General features: G+C 47.2%; 2 protein-coding genes and 1 long non-coding RNA gene across 10 annotated transcripts in view; 1 reads left to right on the plus strand and 2 right to left on the minus strand.

The window, feature by feature from the left end:
* Positions 1 to 21,304, minus strand: part of LOC119141115 — a 29,605-nt gene extending 8,301 nt beyond the window's left edge. Inside the window, exon 1 of one of the 3 annotated variants that reach the window (XR_005101843.1) lies at positions 21,267 to 21,304. This is a non-coding gene — a long non-coding RNA (uncharacterized LOC119141115). Of the gene's footprint in view, positions 1 to 2,752; positions 2,775 to 21,266 lie in introns of those variants that run through there. The other 2 variants (XR_005101842.1, XR_005101844.1) reach the window with 2 other exon arrangements.
* Positions 2,781 to 16,732, minus strand: LOC119141113 (translation initiation factor IF-2-like). 4 transcript variants are annotated; one of them, XM_037372944.1, is made up of 3 exons: positions 15,816 to 16,732; positions 8,298 to 8,438; positions 2,781 to 2,821 (listed from the first exon to the last, which is right to left on the minus strand). In XM_037372944.1, exons 1-3 carry the CDS (start codon positions 16,635 to 16,637, stop codon positions 2,819 to 2,821), a joined length of 966 nt encoding a protein of 321 aa, XP_037228841.1. In that variant the 5' UTR covers positions 16,638 to 16,732; the 3' UTR covers positions 2,781 to 2,818. The 4 variants fall into 4 exon arrangements, 3 of the variants coding, with proteins under 3 accessions (XP_037228841.1, XP_037228840.1, XP_037228839.1); XM_037372943.1 differs by lacking the exon at positions 2,781 to 2,821 and adding an exon at positions 5,648 to 7,073; XR_005101841.1 differs by lacking the exons at positions 2,781 to 2,821; positions 15,816 to 16,732 and adding an exon at positions 15,530 to 15,769 and having other exon boundaries at positions 5,648 to 8,438.
* Positions 16,807 to 23,480, plus strand: part of RNF38 (ring finger protein 38) — a 112,077-nt gene continuing 105,403 nt past the window's right edge. The window contains exon 1 of one of the 3 annotated variants that reach the window (XM_037372937.1): positions 16,807 to 17,266. In XM_037372937.1, the coding sequence (XP_037228834.1) occupies positions 17,098 to 17,266 (169 nt within the window). In that variant the 5' untranslated portion in view covers positions 16,807 to 17,097. Of the gene's footprint in view, positions 17,267 to 18,088; positions 18,105 to 23,480 lie in introns of those variants that run through there. The other 2 variants (XM_037372936.1, XM_037372938.1) reach the window with 2 other exon arrangements.

A 23,480-nucleotide genomic window follows, 5' to 3' on the forward strand; every position in this document is an offset into this window, starting at 1 on the left:
AGCGCTGCTGAATTCCATAATTCCATGGAGCTCTAGTAATTTACCCCAGATGAAGTGCTGGCCTGAAAGTCAAAAACTTTACATTGCACTCATCATAATACAGACTGAGACAGCTCCAAGTAAAGAAGATGAATGAATGGTGAGGACAGGAGAGAGAAGGATGGAAAGCTGAGAATCAGATGAAGATTCTAATCCTATCATGCTTTCAGAGTACGCATGGTGAGAAAAATATCTATTAAACTTGGTGTGCAAAAGAGTTATTCATTGTCTGTCAAATGAAACTCCATGAATTACTGTGCATTTTGTGCTTCACTTAAAGGTAAATGCACTCAAGGACCATTTCTGTATTATTACTGCATTACAAGGCAAACTATTACCCTTTAAAACATTGGTCTGAAGTCCATTTACAGTAGAAGGTAGTGTGGCAGGCACCCTGGGTGAAGCATACACAGCAACACATTCAGCCCAGGAGTTGACTGAGTATTCTGCTACCTGCCAAGCCAGGGTATTTGTGACTTGCTATAAGCGGGCATAAGACATTACAAAAAGAAATAAATAAAAAATTTAAAAAGATCTGTCCAGTTGCGTTGCTGTAAATACTTCAACCCTACTCCATTTTGCACAGCTGGCTCCTGTGTTCCATCAAAACAAAACCGAACAAAACAAAAAAGCTTTTCCCCATGTTTCCAAGCTCCAAACAAGGCACCTGGGAAATAAACACAAATAAATTTACACACTTAAGTCAGTGTTTCAGACAAAAAAAGGAGGCTTTTCAGAAAACTAGTTTTGTTTCAGCAAAGCCTTATTCCAATACCTTTGCTAAAGCGTCGAGGAGCAGAGAGACCCTGGAATTCAGTGCTGGGGCCAACCTTTGCATTTGCACAAGCTCCCTGGAAGGGGCTGAGCTCTGAGGGTGTGTGGTGCTGTGTTGGGAAAGTCTGTCCTGGCCATGCTACCCAAGCAGGCTGCCTTTCTTTCCTGCTGTTGTCATCACTCCTCATGTGTTTGCCTGGGATGCTGGGCTTCTGTTCCCAGACTCTAAATGTAGCTACTGCAAACCTGAAGCACAGGGAGGCAAATTAAAATAAAAATGCTCCATTCCTGGTTTGTTCCCTGCTGCTTGACTGCTTTGTCCCTTTCAGTTGAATCTTTGCTGTTTACTAAATTCAGGTTCATAGTCGCAGCTGGATCTCTGTTCCACTCCTTTTCATGTACACAGCTGCTGCCTTTGAAGACAAAGGGTGATCCTAAACAAGATGAGCAGTTGAACCTGGTGTTTAGGTTTTCAGCTGGAATGAGGCTTCAGTGCAAGCTGCTGACCCTCTCATATTTTGCACTGAGGACATACACCTCAACTAAGCCACTTCACTATTGAGGTCCAGATCTCTCTGCAAACGATCAGCAGAACAAATCCACAATTCAGTAGGAAAAATTCTTCAGAAGCATATGGTACTGTGTAATGCACCCACAGAAGTCCTAGAAGAACACAAGAGCAGTACCTCTGAGGACAAAATAAGCTGAGTGTACATTTTCTCCATGGTTGTTCATTAAAAACCAAAGCCATCCAGGATGATCATGTCTGTGCATTACAACTCAAAATCATTCAATAGACATTTTAAAGCCTGCAGCTACTGATGTGTTCCTGTCTAATCTGGGGAACCTTCCAAACGCATGGTTGCTCTATGCTCAAACCTGCAGAACAGCCATGAAGGACTTTGACCACAACCTGGTCTGGTACAGTGCAGAAACCCAGCAGTTGATAATGCTGTCCATACGGTGGATGGTACAGCCCAGACAGAGGCTGCTAACTAAGCACTTGGAATTTGCTGAAAATGTGTGAACAGGTCTCAGAACTGCAAGAGTGCCATTACAGCATCACTGATTGCACTGCTGATTAATGGCCCATGCTTCCATGGCGTTTGTATCATTTTTTTAGAGATTTATCAATTGGCCTTGACATGGAAGAATACACTTGACAGTGGTCTGTTGAGGTCATCTGCTTTAGCTGTGGGAGGTTTGAGGGGAAGAAAAATATATGGGAGCTACCCAGCTGAGTCAGACCCAGGCCTATCCTGTCAAATTACCATCTTCTAACTGCAAAAAATGAGGGAAAGAGCATGGGTTCTCTGTAACTTTAATCTAATTTGCTAACATAACAGAAAATCAGAAAATCAGTCCTACTTCCTACTCAGCTGCTTGGATTCACACTATTAAAGCAATAATCCTGAAGTTTATGTTACTCTTCTGAAGTTCAGGTTCTAAAGCAGAGAAGTGTCAAAGTGCTACAGGTTTCAGCGCATCAGGTGCTGCAAGCTTTTCTTCCCTATCAAAACTGCAAAGAGAGTGCATAGAGCCACATAGGGCTCAAATGGTGCTACAATTGCTATTGCTGAGATAGCACTTTTCCCAGCTCTACATTCCAGCTCCCAGGAAGGCAGCAGGGTCGTTGGAGCACAGCTTGTTCTGTCAGTGTCAGTGGAGGAATGTTCCCTCAACTCTGCCTCACCAATGATACAAAAAGAAAGCATGTCCATGAGCTGACTACGTTTTCCAACTGGAGTCTGTCATGGTGTAAGCTCAGTAGGCAACTAAGCAGCACAGCTGCTTGCTCACTCTCACTGCAGTCGGATGGGGGAGAGGATCAGAAGAGTAAAAGTGAGAAAACTCGTGGGTTGAGATAAAGACAGTTTAATAGGTAAAGCAAAATCCAGCAAGTTTTGCAAGCTAAAGCAAAAACAAGGAATTCACTCACCACTCCCCATGGGCAGGCAGGTATTCAGCCATCCCCAGCAAAGCAGGGCTCCACAATGCGTAATGGTTACTTGGGAAGACAAACACCGTAACTCCAAACATCCCCCCCTCCTCCTTCTTTCCCCAGATTTTTACTGTTGAGCGATATGTCATATGGTGTAGAATATCCCTTTGGTCAGGTGGGGTCACCTGTCCTGGCTGTGTCCCCTCCCAGCTCCTTGTGCACTCCCAGCCTGCTTGCTGGCAGGGCCACAAGAGAAGCAAAAAAGGTTTTAACTCTATAAGCACTGCTCAGCAATAACTAAAATATTCCTGCATTACCTACACTGTTTTCAGCACAAATCCAAAACATAGCCTCATATGAGCTACCATGACGAAAATTAACTCTATCCCAGCCAAAACCAGCACAAGGTCCCTGGGTCTGACAGTCACCATCGAGCAATAATGCTTGTAAGGAAAGTCAGCTGTTTCACAGTACAGACATTGGCATCCCCTGAGGTCAGAGGTATAATTCACATTATTGCTTTGGCTTGGAGCCTCCCTGCTGGTTCACAGCACGGTTGGGATGGAGAGGACACTGTATGCAGGGGAAATACACGGGCCTTATATGCATAAAATAGTAGCCTTCAGCTCAAACTGGAGTCTGGACAGCTCATGGGGCTCATAGGAGGTACAGAGCCTTTCAGCTCCAGGTTCATCTACCATCTGCCTGAATGAAATTAACATGTGGTCTTAGGCTCTGATTGCATACCACTAGAATCAATGTAGCTCCACTGTGAGAAGGCACAGAGGTCCAGCTCCTGGTAGAGAGCTATCCACAGCAGGCACAAACATGCGTAGTCTGTGCGCTGCTGATAATCAAGCATGACAGCTCCCCACCACCAATGCAGGGTGACATCAGTCCTCACCAGGCATCTTTCAGTATCTGGAAACCTTGCATACAAAAACCTTCATAAGTCCTTATGAAACATACTAATAAAGTGAAGATAATCCTGTTTAACTTAAGAGCTACTTCTCATCCTCATTAAACTACTTAACAGAGTAAAGGCCAAATGATTCAAATCAAACATACGCTATAGTAACATTAGCTCAGTACTCCTACGGAGTGGTACTGTACTCCTAAATGTCATTGCCTTTCAGGGGAATGGATCTTCACAAATCTGAGTTATTTTCATCTTACTTATTAAACACTATAACAGTATGAGATCTCCATAAAATTAGATTAATATTTCCACTAATATTGATAACTATGGCAAACTGGAGATGAGTCCTCATGTTCTGAATATATTCTACCTAATTGAAGAGGTGACCTTTATACTCACATAAATGTTACTGTAATGAGGTATGGATGTTATTAAAAAATAACAAACTACCACAATTTTTTAAAAGAGTGTCTTCCTACTTCCCCTCATTCCCTTCTCCTATAAAACCAGGTTCTTTGTATCTGGCTGCTGTGTTAGTTAATATAATGAACAATGCTACTAAAAGTTAGGGAAGAGATACTGAACTTTGTGCTCTGGGACAGTCTCTGTCTTTTAGAGATAAGCATCAGACCTGGTGGGATGATTCTCACCCTTGCTACAGTTGGTGCTGAGCAGTGTCCAAAAAAGGACTCTAGACTAATGGGTCTCCAGCTGATGTACTCCTGCAGGCTTCACAAAGAACGTGGGCTACTCCTGATTGCACTCTACATCCTCCTGCAGAGTGGAGTCCCCTAGCGGGGGGAAAACTTGGTGGACCAGACTTCATGAGTGGTGGCCTGAAATCACAGGGCCAAGGCCAGTGAAAACTTAGTTCCTGTCGCTCTCACATGCAAATTTCCAATTTTTTTTTGGACAAGGCCTTCTCTAAAAAGATGCTAAAGCACCGTTTTTATTATTAGATCCACTGACCAGGAATCTCATCCTTCTATGTATCTACCCAATACTTAGCACTGTTGGACACAACCGCGGTGTGTTCAGTGATCTCAGTGATGCATACATACTCACACTGAGGACAAGAAACTGCACAGGACTCTACTTCGCAGGCACTGCGACTACATGATGCTTCTATGGCTTACAGCTTTCTGGGGCATGGAGGGAAGAGAGACTTACAATTAGGTCACACCAGCAGGAAGTTACTCTGCCCATCTGCAGTCCTGCTGCTCTGGCTGAAAGGGTAAAGCAGTCCTGTCCATTTCTTCCACTTAGGCAGATCTAAGTAGAGCTTGCTAGAAGTCTCTTTTGTTGGAGGTTTTGTGGGAAGTTCTGTGCTTGCAGGAACCCTTATCCCAGTCACAAAGCCACTTTATGTAGATGCCTGTTGTCCATTTCAGCCTGGCAAGTGCTGCCCAGAGCACTTTCCAAACAGAACATACAGTCTTTCCAAGGTTAGCATGGTGGCAACAGACACATATTCCCCTGGCAGACACTGGGGACTTCTGGCATGCTGAGGAATGCCTGATATAAACATGACATAAATCGTATTTACCTCTATCTTGCTTATTCCAGATGGCTGCTTACAATGAATTATGCTGAACACTGTTCTGGTGATAAATTCTTCCACAAAGGGAAAACCACCTCTGAACAGATCAGTGCCAGAATGAGAAAGACAGGTAGGACAGCTGGAGTAGTGTAGCTTGTAGAACAAGACAGAGAACTACAGATTAGGTAGTGGCTATATCTGAACACATCTGGTGCTCATACAAGCCCTAGATCAGCAAAATCAGAGGATGTTGGTGGGCACTGGGGAGCAGACTGCCACCTTCTCAGGAATGACCCTAACATGGTCTTATTAGAGATTTGTGGCCAGTACCAGGTTAGTCATTGTTTTAAGTAAATGTCTCACTAATGCCTGAAGACCAAGGTGTCCAGTGTCACAATCCGTTTGGATCTCTCAAATTTACATGACAATGTACTCTGCAAATAAAACTTTATTTTATGAGCTCGTTACGAAAGAAAACAAGCAAACATGACAAACAAGGGCTCAATCCCCTGTGACAGACTAGTCTAACATAAATTCATTAATTCATCACTTAAGTAATGAGGTTTCTAACACACAAGTTATCTAATTCATAAACGCAACTTGTAATTTGTAATTCGTGCACCTATGAGCAAAACAGTTACCTAGCTAATGGTGAGAGTGTTCATCCTTCCTCCCCCATCATAGTGCGGATGTCCCCAGTATCTCACCAGGAAGCACAAAAACTTCAGCAGTCCAGATGCTGTTGGATCTGCTTCAAAATCTTTTTGGGTAAACTGACATATTTGTACTTTTCAGCTTGGAAGTTTGGTCTGTGCCACTTCCATCATTTAGCAGATTCTGAAGAAACTGCCAGACAACCAATATGCAAGGATTATGGCTGCAGAAGACAGCAAGCTGCAGGTGAGAGGGGCTGCACAATGACCCTCAGCCCTTTCTGGCCATCATGCCCTGCCTATGTATTGCCCTCACTTTCACCTAATGGTGCTGCTCCCAGTACACATCGGGCCTTAGCATGAGCTGTGTGTTAGTCAAAATCTGAGCAGAGCTGAGTGAACAGTCTTACTCCACACCTTCACCTCAGTGAGTGGAGGTACTGTTACGCCTCTTGCCTCACTGGCATGGGGACAGGGAGAAAGTTTCCAGCACTTTCACTGCAGTCAGTCTTCACAGTTTGTAGTTAGATAACAGTTGACAGTACATGTTTTCAACATGGTGAGATAAGAGATGAACAGATAAACAAGCTCAATAAAAAAAATCTAATAATAAACAGAACACAATAATACAACAATCATAAGATGTAACATAAGATGTGATATCCCAGTTGCAGATGGTGCATATCCCATAAAAATGTCACACCAATGACATCCAGCAGTTCGTTCCATTTCTGTTGTGATTCTGCCAGTATATGCTTGATAGCAATAACCACTTGTTTTGTGTATGTAATAGCTTTTTCATATCTGGTTATTAAGGTTTCCAGTTCTTCAACTTGAGAGCATACTGTGTCCCATATTGGTCCTAACAGTACAGACCAAGTTGCAGGCCAGAATTTTATCAGCATTGATATGAGATTTTGGATATGTTGGACCTCACTGTCCATGTCGTGGCAAAAGTTACCAGCTTCTGTGGGTTTGCTTGCTTATGTGATAGAATGCCAGATTTCCCAATGCAAGGTTAGCATGGTCTGAAACATGAAGCTGCCTATCTTTTCAGACGTTGTCAGCATTGTCTCCAGTAGCAACACCTCACCACAGAGGATATTTAACAAAAGTTCCCAGGGAATACTTAATATACTTTCTAGATGGATACTTTCCATAGTACACAGGTTGAATGACAGCTTTCACTTACTCATTTAACAGTTCCTAGGGAGCGAGAAAGAAGACTTAGGTCCTGGATCATATCCAAACCTCAGTAATGATCAAATTTCACTCCTACATTATCCAGTTTCCCTTATTCCTTTCACTCGACAATGTTGCAAAGTGACCCAGTGTTTTCTGAGTGGCAGGTGTTGGAATTCTCACTTGATCTCCTAGATACCACACCAAGGTGTTCAAAACATCCTGCTGGTGTTGGTTCAGCATGGAGGACTGCTCATTAAGAATATTAACTATTATCACTTCTACTGGGAACAGCTTCAGCGAGCAGTTCAGTGGCACTGTTCAAGTCCCCCTAATATACTGTTAGTTGCCACTTGTCCTTAGGTTTCTTTACTGGCAACACAGGAGAATTATTGGGGGAATGAGACTTGATAATGACTCCCCATTTCTCCAACTGGACCTGAAGAAAGAATAGGAACATACCCCTGCCACCCCAAATTGTGGTGATGGAAGGGGTTGCCTGTTTCAACGGTGGGAGGGAGCAAGCAGGCAGGACAGCACAGCCCCACTTACCTGCTGCTGCTCATGTGGAACACAAGGCAAAGTGAACAAGGCTGGGGTCTTGTGTCTTGCCACATAAGAGAGGTGCAGACCTCGAGTAAACTACCAATTTCCCTTCAACCTCCCCCTTCCTTCCTTCCCTTTCTACCAGCCACTGCATAGTTGTGTCTGCAACTAATGTAGCAAAGACAAAGCTAGGCTTTTAGCATTTAGCTAGGTCTAACCACTGTTTGCACTGTCCTGTGTGCTGTCTATAGACAGTGGGAACCAAAAGACCTACCAGGGGGAAGGGGAAGACACAGCACATGTGGACTCATCTGTCCCCAGGACAACTTTAACCATAAGACAATAGCCTCAGTCCCAAAGCAGGAAACATGATAGCTACAAAAATACAGCTGAAGTCTTCCTCTGGATTTGCAGCTGGTGCTAAAACCATAATAATCATGCATGTGCTGCAAACTACAGGAACCTGATGCTGTCAGTTCAGACTTTAATAGGTGTAATCTATATCCCTCTTTAACAATGAATAGCATTTTTGCTTTCTCAGGTAAAGATGAAAATGTAGCAAATACAGGTACATTCTCCAGTGTGGTAATGAAGAGAGGGAAGGGAAATCGCATGCTCTGCAGCTTAATTCCAACATTAATTCTGTAATTCTTACGAATTCTGTTCACCTCTATCACCTGGAATTCTGTTCACCTCTATTACCTGGATAAAGATAGTATCCTCAATGCAATCCAAGAGTCTCCTGGACAGTTTACAGCTTGCTGTGCTGCTTTTCCAGCAGATGTCAGGGTGGTTGCAGTCCTCCAGCGGAATCAGAGCCTGCAAGTGTGATCCTTCCTGTAGCTGAAGTAGGAACACTTAGTTAACATCCTCCCCTTGATCTGGTAGCCTGTTGTAAACACCAACCATGAGGCTTCCTTTTGTTGGTTTGGCTCCCACTTTTTAGCAATAAACTCTCAACCTGTTGATCGCTCTTTTACAATGACAGTTCTGTGCAATCAATCCATTTTTTACACCCATGGCAAACCCCTGCTTCTCCTTCCTTGCCTGATCTTTCTGTACAGAAGAGAAAGAACAGCCACTGATTGCAGTGCTCCAGTCATGTGGCTCATCCCTCCACGTTTCAGTGATAGAGATCAGACCACAGCATTCTAGCTGCACAGTGGCTTCCAGCTCTTCCTGTTTGTTACCCGTGCTGCGTGCATTGGTACAGAGGCACTTCACCTGGGCTGTCAACTGTTTCAACTTTTCAGATGAACACAACTTAATTCTTTTGAGGCATTTCACAGGTGTTTCCCTGTTGGTTCCTGATATATCAGCAGCCCCTGGCTCTTTTCTGTTGCTCAAAACTCCATCCCCTTCCCTGCTAAACCTAGTTTAAAAGTTCGTAAGTCTGGTCAGCTTGTTGGCGAAGACCCTCTTGCCCCACTTGGTTGGGTGAATCCCATCAGCTTGTAACAGACCTGGCTTCCCCAAAGGTAGATCCATGATCATAGAAGCTAAAACCTTGAGAATGGCAGCAGCCATGTATTCACCTTTCAGCCTGTCTCCTCCTCCTTCCTGAACCCCTCCCTTCCTCTAACTGGGAGGATAGAGTAGACCACCACCTGTGCTCCAGGTCCACTAACATTCCTGTGAGGATATATAGTCCCCCCACTCCTTTGATCATTCTGAGTTGCTTCGCCACAGTATCATTAGACCCTATATGGAATAGTAGGAGCTGATAACGGAGATGATAACCTGTTGAGTTCACCAGGCTCAGCAGCCTCTCAGTGACATTTTCTTACCAGCCCCACAGGTCCCAGCTGGTCCAGCTTGATGCACACTGCAGGCACACAGCACTCACACACTTGTCCAACAGGTACCTCACACACATGCATGACCCCCAAAATAAATGGACTCTGCCCGACTGATAGCCCAGCCCAGACCTAAGGTCCCTCTGCTTGCCAGCTGGTGCAGCATCAAGATTGCCGCACTCCTCCCATGCACAGCAGACATGTACCTTTGGGAAGATACACTCATCCCTCCAGCAGCTGGCACCAGGCACACAGCCTGTGACCTGTGGTCCCACTCCAGCTGCCAGTGCTGAGCCCCTCACTCACACCAGTCCCCCCAGCAGCTGGTTTTCAGGATACAAACTGTACCCATCCCAGTGGCTGGAGGTTAAAAGACTCCCCTTGCTCCAGTCGCTGGCACTGAGACCCCCCAGTCACTCCAGTAGCCAACACCACAGGCCAGGGTTGCCCACAGCCTGGTCTGATCCCAGCAGCTGGCACCCACTCCCCTCACGCCGGTCCCCCCGCAGCTCCCCGCAGCTCGCACGGAGTCCTTGCAGCACTCACATGCACGGGACAGGGCACGAGGTTACGCAGAGGTAGTTAAGGACAGACAGGAGAGACCGTGGCCATCAGGCACAGGGTTCAGCCAGGCAAGTGCACTGACCAGCCAGTTTACAGGCAACTGGCCCGTCTTGTACCCTTGCCTGTCTACCCCACCTCTTTGTTCCTCCCTGCTCCCTCTTCCCCCACACATTGCCTCCTTGGCTGGCGTAGTCCCACTGACCCGCTCCAGCACCCTGGACCTTCAGGTGTGCATCCTTATCCATTGCAAAGTCCCAGGTTTGCCTGAGGTTTCTTGATGGCCCGTCAGCTGATGTGACTGACCCGGTTTGTTTCTGCTTGTTGGCTTCAGTAATGCTAACTGCTCAGATTTTATTAGACTCTGTGTTTTTCCTCCTCTATTTCCTTACCATGACAATTTTTCAAAGTCCTTAATCAGATAATCTAACTGAAAATATGGACATTCCCACACTTCACACTTGTTCCCAGTTAGTGTGACTGACCATGTTCATTCTCATCACCACTTCTCTTATCATTTGTCACTCAGGTTTACATCTCTGTACCTTCTGATTTACGGCTTCTTGACAAGATACCCTTAAAGGAATGGACACTCTCCTTCCACAGCTCTCAGTGTTCTTTCTATATATTTCATTTTCCATATTTGCCCCACCTATCTTTCAATCCAAGCAGCAAAGCAGTGTGATCCAAAAGTCTTTTTTCTGAAGAGCAGCAGACAGAATTAGTCCAAACAAAATGGGATTAGATGAAAGAAGAATGAGAGTGGGCCATAACAACATACTGTCCTGCGATCTGCAGCAAAAAAAGTCATGCCTACAAATGAGTTATGTTTGTCTTCTAACCACGTTGTGATTCGGAAAGACTTACGAGCTTTCTTTCTGGAAGAAATGTTCAAAAAAAGATTTCCCTTGTTTTTCCTATTAGTAGCTGAGGTTGTATGTAGTTTTTCTTGTCTGCTCTTGACAAATTTGTCAAGTCTGTTTAGCAGATGTGTGGCCTGGATACCACAGTGGCAGTCTGGCTCATTTTGTGGGCTGTATCTACACCTTTCTTATTTCAAAAAACCAAACTGTTTAAGGTCAATATGAAGAAAGAGGAAAACCCCACAAACCTATTAAACATCCGTGTATTGCATTCATGTCAACTTCAGAACATTTGTCTGCAAATACAACTAAGTAGCAATATTTCCCAAGAACTCCTCAGCCCACTTTAACACACACTCATAAGCCTGTTACAAAGGATGACATCCCTTATACGCTAGCACGAGATGGAATATATTTTAATCTTCAAACTCAAGCTAAGGTTGCTCTAGGCCTGCTCAATATTTAGGATATAAGAAGTAGAAGAGAATGTATCAAACATATAGCAACTGTATCTCATTGTGCTTCATCCTTTTAGAGGAAGTCTGGAACATTCACTTCCAAGACAACTCTGGTGGCTAGAAAGGCAGGGCATGGTCCATGTAGAGCTGCCAACTTTGAGACAGTGGGGAGAAAAGCAAGAGGCACGTGCCACTGAGATAGCATGTGGGATTCAGACTGTGTGTTGCTTTGCTGTATTTATTTGAGGGGCAAGCCATGGTTGGGGAAAGATTCTCATGAAAGTATGGACAGCTCTAGTTTGGTTGCTTTCTCAGCCTCCCAACTCTCTTGGCACTGTTGCCAAACCCTGTGCTCCCACAGTACTTGTGCATGAGCCTGCTGGTCAAGACGGCTTGTGTGAGGCAGCCTCTCCACTTGCCTGTTCAGGTAGAAACCACTCTTATTGTGCTTTGAGGCCCCTAATCCAAAGAACTTTGAACCTTGACTTCAGCATGGTCTTTGCACCGATTTAAGCTGCCCAGCAGGCCACTGACTCCTGTTTTGGCCCCTGCAGGTCAACAGAGAGTGGCAGCAGGGTGTGCATTCTGCTGCACCAAGGTGTGTGTGTCAGTATCATGCCAAGGCAGTGAACGCACTCCAGCCCTTAGCTTAGGTCACACTGGTCACTGTGTTTCTTCTTCTTATCAGTATAGTTCCTTCAGAAAGGTGAAGTCTGACAGGAAGGATGGTTCACCCATCTAAGACCCTTTTATCTGAAGCAGAGACAGTGATGAATGGGAAGTGCTGCAAAATTTTCTCATAAGGCTCTTGACTTTGAATGCACACCAGAGAATAGTTCCAGCCCCCTTAGCCATTTTGCCCTTATGAGTGGAAATCCGCTCTATCACTTCATGGTTACTGATGAACCGTTACTAGCTCATTAGTTATATGCTTCTGTTGATCCTAGGCACTGTCAGGGATGGCAGTGTTCCAAGCTCATTCTCCATCCTCAGGTGAAATTTAACTAGAAGCATATGGTGTGTGTTCAGGTGGCATCAAACTTGAGACATGGGATATGAGTTCTGTTACCAAGCTGTCACATCTGTGCAGGCAAAACACTGCATTTTTCCATGCCTTTGCTTCCCTTCCTCCTTCTTCTGCATATTTAGATTGCAAGATTTTTCAGGGCTATCGACATGTTTGTACAGCACCTAAGACAATGAGCTCTTGCAGTTGACTTGAGTTTTCTCTAGGCTGTCACAATGCAAAGCAAACCAAGAGAACCCATAGCATTTGACATTCCTTTATCTCTGAGGTCTACCACTTAGGGTATTTCCCTACTCCCATTTCACTAGCACCATCAAAGTCACTGTGAATACTGAAGTGTTTCTGCTCTCTCCATGTTCAGATACTGGTATAGTACATGAAGGGTGACAGATCGGTACTGATAAGATAGGAGGTAAGAAGTATGTAAGAACTGTCAACAATACAGCCAGTTCTTGTCACACACAGGCAAAGCCCTTCTCATTTCACATACATTCTGTGCTCCTGTTTGTGTAAAATAAGCAAGTGATTGTGCATACTCTTCAGCTATGAAGTGTGCTCAGCTTCATGATTTCCCTCTGCTCGCTGAGCTTTGCCCAGTGTGAGATGTTTGCAACTCAAATGGAAGCTACAGCAGAGTACAGAAGTGACTATTTGAGAGCTGGGAGCCTACCAACAGTGCAACTTCAAAGCAAGTAAATGCTGAGATGGAGTATGAAGAAGGAAATCAGAGGGCCCATCTCAAAGCTCTGAGATTTCTGTGTGCAGCCTCAGGAAAATGTTATTTTACTGCAGGAATAGAGAACCTCAATGTATTTTCACATATTAGAAATGCTAATGTTTGTTTCCAGAGAGATGTGTCCTATCTTTCGTCTTTTGTATTTCTCATTCTTCATTGAGGTGAGCAATGTCGCAGTGGCGGCTTCAACAACAGACCCACTCTAGGCCCTGTGGATCTAGTCCTTAGACAGATGTTAAGGCAGTAACTCCTATAGGAGAAACTTGGAATATGGCAGGACTGGCCTCCAGCCCACAAACGGCAACTTAGCCTACCCCTGCAGTAAGCAGCAGACAACAGCAGATGTAGAAAATGCAGCAGTCATCAAGGTGGCGCCAATGGAAATATCTTGTACGCCTCCTGTACTGTTGCACTCAACAATGAGAGTTTTAAGTCCTGTCAATTCCACGTGTCTTTCTCAACTACTTTAAAGACAAATTGACATCTGCAGGTAGCTGGATATGCATTTCCTCTACAAGAAATTTGCAGTTGAGGACACTTATTTACCTGTGGAGTGAAGAAAGCGCTTTTAAAATATGTATACCAGCTTTCTGTTGAGAGAGATGTCCTTTTACAAAATCTGACACAACTCCCTGCTGAATTAAGTTTTTTCAACTAATTACCATCTTGTCACTCTTACTTGCAGTAGATCTCTTTTCTATATGTTCGTCTCATAATCAGGCATTCAGCAGCACTGAAAGGGACAAAACAGACATAAAGGATTTTGGGTAAAAATCTTCCCATTGCAAAGTCTGGCTCACACCAAGCCTTTAACACCACTTCAGCTCTTACTAGCTTTTAAGAGGTGCCCTAGGCAGAGCAGAGGTTTAACTTACTCAATTTTTGATGAAACAGTATACCTATTATTACAGTGTTCCACACTAGACCATATGGCTGATTCCGGCAGACCATTTTGAGATATGGAAATGCAGACTCAAATTTTGTGTTACTTTTTAGGAAAATTAGTTAAGAGGTTGGAAGAAACAACCACTTCCAGTCTGCAAAAGAGTTTGCATCGGTGTCAGATGTTCCTGAAGTGATTGCTCTGACCCAAACCAGTGAGGTATGAATTCACCTGAAGTGAAAAGAAGTCTATAATACTGAGTGCAGTGGCTTTCTGACCATTGCAGTATTTCAAGTTCGTAAACTTTAAAACAAAATAAAAGACACAAGCCAGGAAAAAAACACAACCACAAACACACTTGTAACTTTCCCCTGAATCTGTTTGATGTGAACTACCAAGGAGCTTAACTCTGGACATCCATCAGTGTATTTCTGTTTAGAAAAGTGAGTTAAGGTACCAGTTGTTTTAAACCCAAGGGAAAACCTTGGGTTTAAGTACCTGAAGACCTTAAGCAGAGCTGAAGAAGGCTTGTCTGTTTTCCAAATGTGGTAATTGCTCTAATAAGGTACTAGGCTAAAGGTATTACCTCTTCTTGTCCCACTTGAGTTAAAAGACACTTGGAAAAAACACCTGCATCTTGTAATGATCTTGAAAAGGCTTAATTTAAGTTTAGAACCAACAGGAAAATGGAACTCCTCAGCTCCAGAAGTAAATGAAGTGCAATGCACCAGAACTGTCAGGTTATGTGCCTGCAAGACTACTGACCCATACTGCACAAAACAACTTTTCTGAAATTCCAGATATCCTGTAATCTGAAGTGACATTAGGTTAATAGTTGAAGTAGTTTCATGCTGCAGAAATATCTCTTCTTATTTCTGGAAGACCGTCTGCGTGCAAAAAGAGTTAGAAAGATTGTTTTAGCTGAAGGACTAACACAATTTTACCCGCCTTTTCCTGTAGTATAAAATCCTCCAGTATTGAAACCCACAAAGTTTTGTAGGGCTCACAAAAAACGAAGTCTGTGCCACAGTGCAGTTATATGTATTATCTTCAGCATGGGAGCAGTTTTAAAGCACCATCCCCCCAAAAGAGTGAGTGAAAAATGAATCATCATAAAGCAACAGTGGTTCTGTTCATCTCCTGTCATCTGTGTGCTGCCAGGAGCTTCATGCAGGCTGCATGTACTTGCCCCATAGCAGCACTGTGAAAGAGGTGCAGGCACCTCGGAAAAAGGGCGCAGCACATGTGATGGAAAAGTACTTCAGACCCTTGTGTGCTCCACAGGATCAGAAGAACAGGAGCTGCTGAGGCCGATTCCTGAACAAATAGGGGAAGGCGTTGCATGGCCTTAGGCAACTGCTGGGACACAAACCATGTCAGCTGTAGGATACAGGTCCCAGAGGTGCTGTCCCCTTGGGGGAGTCACGGTCACCTCTTCCCACACGGGTGAAAAGCTCAACTGACGGCGTGAGGGAAGAGGCTGGCGCAGCGGGGTAACGCCGGCCAGGGCACGGCTTTCCGACACCTCTCCCGCTCACGGCGCCGCAGGAGCTGGCACTGCCCCGACACGCAACACCAACCGCCCCCCCGCCGGCGCACGCAGATCTCACCGGGACAGCAGCCAGCGCGCCCCCGGGCAGCACAACTTGCCAAGTGGCGCTTTCGGTCGCGTATCGCTTCTCCCGCTATTTCACCCTTTCTGAAAGGCAAACCCCGCTGGCGGGGCTCGGCAGCCGCGGCCGCTCCCCTCAGCGCGGAGCCGCCCGCACCCGACCGCGACCGCCCCGGACCCTCTCGCTGCGCCGCCGCCCGCACCCGCGCACGGGCTGTCCCGAGCCACGCCCCCCGGCGACGAGGCCACCGCCCGCCGCGCTCCCGACACATCAAGGACTTTACCGACATCTCTGACTGGTCGAAGAAACCGGGAGGCGACCGCCCCGGCCGCGCCCCCCGCAGCGGACGGCGGGGTGGGGCTGTCCCCGCTGCCCGCAGCAGCCGGTAAAGGCCCGCCCCGCCCCCTCCTGGGCCGCCGCCACGCAGCGTCCGGGCGCCGCGGGGGGTCCAGCGCAGCCCCTGCAGTCGCCCGGCCGCCCGATCGATCGAATCGATCGCGGCCTTTGCCCCCTCCCCCGGGCCGTCGCCCCGTGCAGCTTCGCCGGGTGCGGGGAGGGGGTTGCAGAGCGGTGCAGCGCGGTGCGGAGGGCTGGCGGGCGGGCCCACCGCGGCGGCCCCGTGCCCGGCGGCCGGCAGCGGCGGAGCGCGAGGCGGGCCGAGGATGATTCCGGGCTCTGCGCGCAGGGTCTGCTCGGGGCGGGCCGAGCCCCGCTGGGCCCCGGGGGGCCCGGCCGACGGCGGCGCGGACCAACCGCCCCTCTCCCGCCCGCCCGCGGGGGGCGGCGGGGGCACCGCTGCGGAGCGGGGTGGCTGGGGCCGGGCCCGCGTGCTCTCCGCCGGCCGTCGTGCCTTGCGGCAGCGCCGTCGTGAGCGGGCGCGGGGAGGCGGCGGGCCGAGCGCTCCCGCCCGCCGGGCAGCCAGGGCCGGGCCGGGGCGGAGGGAGGAGGGAAGGAAGCAGGCGGGGAGAATCCTTCCTTCTCGGCAACGAGCTGGGCGGCGGCGGCGGCGGCGGTCTCTTCCCCGCATCGGCCGGCACGGCTCGGCACCGGCCTCGCTGCCCGGCCGAGGGCCGAGCCCCCGTTGGAGGCGACCCCCGTCGCCCATGCCGCCCACGTGGCCCCGCTGGCGCTAAGCGCCCCTCCGGGCGCGCGGCGAGGCTGCCCTCGGCAAGGCGGGCGTCGCCGGCCGGCCGCAGCGGGTAGCGATGCCGGTGGCCGCCCGCTCGGCGCACCGCGGGGCGCAGTCCGACGCCTGCTTCCTCGCCCCCGGCTGCTGGCAGGACCGCGGCGCCGCTCCGCGCGGCGAGGACGGCGGCGGCGAGCGGCCCCAGCCCCTTCGCCAGGCCGGCGAGGCGGGCCGGAACGGCAGATGGGTGGCTTCTTCCGCCGCCCCCTTCCTGCCTGCCTTCTCCTCCTCCCCTCCGCCGCCCCCCGCCTCCTCCGCTGCCTCCTCCCCCGCCGCCGAGCCTGCCGCCGCCGCCTCCGCCTCCCCCTCGGCCGCCTGCCTCCTGCCGGCACCCCTACGGACCCGCGCTCGCTCCTGCTCCGGCTTCCCCGGACTCGCCATGAGCGGCGGTCCCGGCCGCTTACCGCCGCCCCCCGCCCTCTGTCCGCCGCCGCCGCCCGTCCACGGGCCGAGCCTGCCGGAGCCGGGAGCGCGCAGCCAGGGCCGGGGCAGCCCCGCCGGCCACGGCGCACCCCGCGCCGCCCCGGGCGCCAGAGGCCCGCCGCCAGGTGAGCGGGGACGGGGCCCCGGGGGAGGGGGAGGGGGAGCAGCTCCGGGCGTCCCGCCCCCGCCCGACAGCGCAGCCGGCCCGGAGGGCCTCGAAGTTGCCGCCGCAGCGCCCGCTGTCGGGGCGGCCCCGGGGGTCCGTTCCCGCGTGGGGGCCGGGCAGCGGGACGGTACGGAGGAGAAACTCCCGCCGGCCACGAGCGAGGCGAGCGGCGGCGGCGGCTGCCAGCAGGCCGGGTGTCGCCCGCTCAGCCCGGGGGCTGCCGCGGGGCGCCTGGGGCCCCGGCGCGGCGGCGGCTTTCTCCCTGCCGGCGGGGATGCGGCGTTGCGGAGCGCGGGCGGCCCGCCGTGCCGGGGCCGAGGGTGTTGTCCTCGGCCGTCGTACCGCTGCCAGCGGCTCCCCGCCCTGCGTCCCCGCCCGCGGGCCTCCTGTGCAGCCGGAGGGCTTGCGGCGCTTGCTGGCCCTCGCGGCGAGGCCGTGGCGCGCCCCGGGCAGCGCCGGGCCCGGCCCGGCCGCTCCCCTTCCTGCCGCGGCCGCCGCCCGCAGCTGCCCTTGGGCCCCGCGGGGCGGGCGGGCGGCCCTGCGGCGTGTCCGTGCCGCTGGGGCGGGCGCCGCGCCTTGCGGCGGGCCGTGGTGCCGGTGCGCGGTTCGCGGCGGCAGGTCACCTCCAGCCCCGCGTGTGGCTCCGGGATGCTGTGAAGTCGGCCGCGCTGCCTGAGGCCTGAGGTGGTTGCCCCCCGAGGAACTGGCTTTGAGCAGCTGGTCCCGGAGCGGTGGTGATGCCGGGACCAAGCTCCCGGCACCGGGGATGACGTGCTTGCTGTCAGACACCGGACCCGGTACCAGCACTGCGCGGGAGTTTCCCACCTGCTTAAATTTAATTTTGTATCTGTGTGGTTTGGGGAGTGGGGCCTTAGATCGTTTCCCAGGGAGCTTTTTGTGAATGGCAGCCAGGATGAAACCGTGTATGTGTATATGAAGTTAGCGATTAGGAAGCGGTATGGGAGAACGGAGGCAAACGAGATGTGGTTCGCTGGGCCTGGAGGGTGAAGAAATGAGATAACTAATTAGTCTTTTCTTAGAACGTATTTGTAGTGGTGCTCTTGTCTTGGAGGCTTGGATGATTTACAGGAGTCTGCAGTACGGGTGGTTATACTGATGGAAATCTTGCTCTGGAATGAAGTAGGTTTTATAAACAAGTTCCTCTTGAAATTTGTGGTTGACAGCGTATTAAAAGGATTGCCATGCAGAAAGTTGAGGAAGAACTCGAACTTTTACCTTTTGATTTGTACCACAGAGCTCAAAAATAGCTTTTCCTACATGCTGAGACCACATGGCGCATGGGGAAGATCAGTCTATCCTGTCTAGCTATTTGAGCCTTCCAAATAATAGAGGAGAAAAATATTTTTCCAGTATAGGTGATCTAGAAATGGAAGTTTTACCTGATGAAACTGTATTTCAACTTTTTGCTTTTAAATTGCTTGGACGTTCTTGTAGATTATAACCTTATTTTAAAGCATGATAGCAAAACCTCTCCTAACCTTCCCTCACTCTTAATCCGAGACAAATTGACCTAGTATGCTACTGTTGGGAGATAAAAGCTTTTGTATTGCTCATGATTTGGAATGTCTTGGTGGAGAAAAGATTATATTATCATATAATGAATTCATCACAGGCCTAGTGTACAATGACCTTACTGTTGGGTTAGGGAATGCTGGGCTTTTTTTGGTTTTGCTCCCCCCCCCCCCCCCCCCCTAAAAAGGGAAGGGGCTTTTGGGGTTTGTCCTCAAATTCTGGTATTCACTAGCACAGATCCTGTGCTTAATGGTAAATAGAATAGTCAGAACCAGTTTTCTCAAAAGAGCTTTTGCAGACACCCAAGTTAAATGATTAAGTTTTACAGTATTCTTAAATCAGCATAGCAGGTGAATCCTTGTTTTAGTCGTGATCTGGAAAACTCAAATAATGTTTTCATGCAGTATGATCTCTGATTCATCTTCTCCTTTTGAAATAGCATCATAATTTACAGACAAATCCAGGAGACTTCTAGATTGGGGATGAGAAATGTTTTTTTCTTTTCTCCAAACAGGAAAACTGTTAATTTGACTTTGTGAAGGTCTGCCTGATTCATTCAAATACTTGCCACCAGTAGAAAAAAAGATGCACCAATCTCTGGCATCAGGGCTGAACTTGGATTGTTCTGCTGAGCATTCTCCTAGTTGTGTTCTTGAAAGCAGTAGTCCCCTATTAGTGGCCCTAGTATATTAACTTTTGATAAAAACCTGTATTGTGATTTGGTCTTCAGATATTAGGGGTTAGTAAAATTATGGTAGTTTACAAACAAGGTTGAGATAATGTTTACTATTTCTTTATCAACAGCAGAAGAACATCTAGTGATGGCTGGTTCTTTTTTGGTTTTTTTGTTTGTTTTGCTTTGTTTTGGGTTTTTTGTTTGGTTTTGTTCTTGTTTCTTTTGTATTTTTCTCCCCAACAGCATGTGTCAGTAGAAGGGAAAGTATTTATGGCTGTCAAATTAGTGAAAGAATATTGGACTAGAAAATGTTGCACTGAAGAGCTGATTGTTTCATTCAGGAAATTGATTCTGCTCCTAAGAGGCACTTCGCCTTCCATAAAATACTTTGCCTTTGCTGGGGTACATGCATCTCCTCAGTAAAAGAGAGAAACCCACCTAGAGGCAAGATCGTCAGCTGGGGAGAGAAGAGTGTGTCCGTAGTGGACGTTCTTAGACCTTTTCAGCATCACTTTTTTTTTTGTAAAGTCTGTGTTAACGTTCTCAGGTTTTGCAGCATTAGGAAAGGAAAGATGGCTTTTGAAAGTGGCCGTGTACTTAGGATACTGATGTGATGTCTGTAGCTGGTGAAAGTAGCTTTTCTGTTAAACATCTGTGTTACGCATGTCGGCTTTTTGCATGTTGTCAGGTAAACTTTTCTAAATTTAATTAATGTTGCTTGCCTGCCTGATGTTGCAAAGTCTTTCGTTAGAGTAACTTTAAAATTGTTGTTTAAGATCTGTGTGAGGCTAAGTCCTGTCAAAATATATTGTTAAGAGGAGTAATGGGATGTTCTTATTTTGGCAGATAACTGGGCATCTGCTAAGTCTTTCAGTCCGGAGAAACTGAAACTGCTGATGAAGGGATCAGAGTTTTCAAATGTGCGTAACGGCAGAATGTGAGGGGATGGAACTGCTTGTAAATATTGTATTAATGGGTTGATTAAGTGCAGTAGAAAGGTGTTTGAATTCACAATGGTTCTGCCTAATGCTTGTATACGTTAAGCAGTTGTAATACAAGTACTAAAACTCCCAGTATGTTCATATCCGCACATGTAAACTTTTGTGCCTTTAGCAATTGTGCATAGTTATACCCTCTATGCATGGTATGTGTGGTTTTGCTCTCAAACTGGAAATCAGTTACTGTGGCTTTATGGTGAGTGTCTTACTTGATTCTGGCATGCTTGGAGATAGATGCGAGTTATGTCACATAGATGCTTTCACAGCTTTATAACTGTGTAAAATAAAGCAAGATGGAGAGATAGCTTTTTAGTAAGAACAAGTGAAACACATTCAGTAGGTGGATGATTTTCAAGAGTTGCGATTGATTTTGATAGCTTAAAACTAACCAACAAAAAAAAAAACCAAACAAAAAACCCCAAGTGGAAACTAGTATTGCTGCACCTTTGTATGAACTTAGTTAAACTGTGATACTCATAAGTAAAGAAGTGCCTTGGTGGTACTTTTTGGTTAAATTACCACAGTATTGTAAGTCTGTTGCTGTGCATGTTGGTTGGGTAGATGTTATGGTTTAACCCCAGCCAGCAACTAAGTACCACACCGCTGCTTGCTCACTCCCCCACCGTGCAGTGGGATGGGAGAGAGAACTGGAGAAGTAAAAGTGAGAAAACTCATGGGCTGAGATAAAGACAGTTTAATAGGTAAAGCAAAATCCACACATGCAAGCAAAGCAAAACAAGGAATTCACTCACCACTCCCCATGGGCAGGCAGGTGTTCAGCCATCCCCAGCAAAGCAGGGCTCCACGATGCGTCATGGTTACTTGGGAAGACAAACACCGTAACTCCAAACATCCCCCCCTCCTTCTTCTTCCCCCAGATTTTTACTGTTGAGCGATATGTCATATGGTGTAGAATATCCCTTTGGTCAGGTGGGGTCACCTGTCCTGGCTGTGTCCCCTCCCAGCTTCTTGTGCACCCCCAGGCTGCTCGCTGGTGGGGAAGTGTGAGAAGCAGAAAAGGCTTTGACACTGTGTAAATGCTGCTCAGCAGTAACCGAAAAATCCCTCCCTGTGTTATCAACAGTGTTTTCAGCACAAATCCAAAACATAGCCCCATACAAGATACTATGAAAAAATTTAACTCTGTCCCAGCCAAAACCATCAGGGTAGAACAAATCTGTCTTGGACACTAGATTGTCATTATCTTCAGTATCTCAGAATTATTATTAAAATGTTGGTGTGCTGTTTGCTAGTTTTTAATTATAAAGGAAGATAGAAGCTTTGTGTTTTTTAGAGAAAGTAGTTGTACTCTGAACAGATTCTAGTAATCATGGAATTAATGTTAGCAGACATACATAGAATATTTCACAAAGCTAGTTGTAATAAACATGAGTTGCATATTTATGGGATTAATTTGGGAAATAAATGCAATTATTTTCAGATAATGTACGTTTGTTTTAAGGCATTCTCTGCGACTACCACTTTATTTTTTATTTCACTTTGACTTTCTTTGGTAAATTTATATGTAGTGCTTGTGTAAACTGGAAATGATAATTTTATAGCCTGAAATTGTTCTATGCCGTAAATGTACTGTATGAAGTTGTTTTGGATGTGTGCTGTTCAGGTGCCAGCATCAACCAGCTCAAGTGAATGCTAGCAAATGTTAATTTCCACCCCCCCCACCCCCACCCCCCGATACAAGTATTTAGTGTGAGGCTGAGATAAATGTATTTTAAGGAAAATTAACAAAATTAAATCAATATGCAGATCTTTTAATTATAGTTCTTGCAGTATGAACCATTTTATCTTTGCCTATACTGGGATATTTCAGATGTAAAATATGCAGGAACACAGGAATTAAAAGTTCCAAGTTGTCTCTACAGTACAAATTCCAGCAAAAAGACCAGAGATAAGCATTTAATTTTGAAATGCATGCTTTTCTTTGCAACATCTGCTTATGAAATAACCTAAATTATGCTTTTGGTCTAATCCATCAAGATATTGATTATTTTCAGTATCTGTTGATTTGAACTGGATGACTTGCTGGAACTGATACTTCAGCTGTCAGAAGGACTGTGAATTTGGGAGGTTACACAGAAAAACATAATATAGAGCTGCAATGTAGCAGGCAATGAATTTGATTTGTAAACTTAATTGTCTTTTGTTAGCTATAGAAGTTGTTAATTGCCTGTAAAATGGAGAGATTAATTTTCATTTCAGAGGAAGTGTTAGGCGTAAACCTGTGTTGATTTTTCTGCTGGTGTCACTCCACAGGCATTAGTGAAGATGGCATGAATTTGCAGCTGAGAAGCAATTTAGGTCTGATGTCTTGTACAGTTTTTGGTTAGAGTTTGCCTGGTTTTGAAACTGATGGTCTCCTCTCAGTTAAAGTAACTGAAAGATAATTGATGATTCAATGTGCAGTACAGTCTCAGTTCAAAGAAAAAGAATGTCACAAAAAAGTACAGGTATACAGCTGTCAAACATTCCTGATCCCTTGCCTTTGCGTTTTGGGTTTCAGTCTTTCAAGTATTAACACTTCTTTATCACCAGCAGTGTAGGTGAACACTGGAACTATGTGACATTCACTGAAGCAAGCTGCTGATGCCTTTTCAGAGTAGGCTGAAATACTAACTGAATTTTGTGTCTATATATCAGACTACTGCAGATCAGATCTTCCAGTGAAGGATAATGATAACTACCTGGAAAGGACTATGTAGCAAGGTGTGTGTCTCTTTTCCCATGTAACAAACGACAGGACAAGAGGAAACGGCCTCAGGTTGCGCCAGGGGAGGTTTGGATTGAATATTAGAAAAAAATTATTCACTGAAAGGGTTGTCAGGCATTGGAACAGGCTGCCTAAAGAAGTGGTTAGGTCACCATCCCTGGAGATGTTTAAAGGACACGTAGATGTGGCACTTAGGGACACAGTTTAATGGTGAACTTGGCAGTGTGTATTTTAACAG

The sequence above is a fragment of the Falco rusticolus genome, chromosome Z, assembly GCF_015220075.1.
Source record: "Falco rusticolus isolate bFalRus1 chromosome Z, bFalRus1.pri, whole genome shotgun sequence".
Classification (NCBI taxonomy): Eukaryota; Metazoa; Chordata; class Aves; order Falconiformes; family Falconidae; genus Falco; species Falco rusticolus.

Coding starts and splice junctions, on each gene's coding strand:
- LOC119141113 (XM_037372942.1), bottom strand. CDS start 16,637: ATGGGCGACGGGGGTCGCCTCCAACGGGGGCTCGGCCCTCGGCCGGGC. Junction 8,439..15,815: donor TCGACCAGTCAGAGATGTCG/GTAAAGTCCTTG, acceptor TTCCTACTTCAG/CTACAGGAAGGATCACACTT.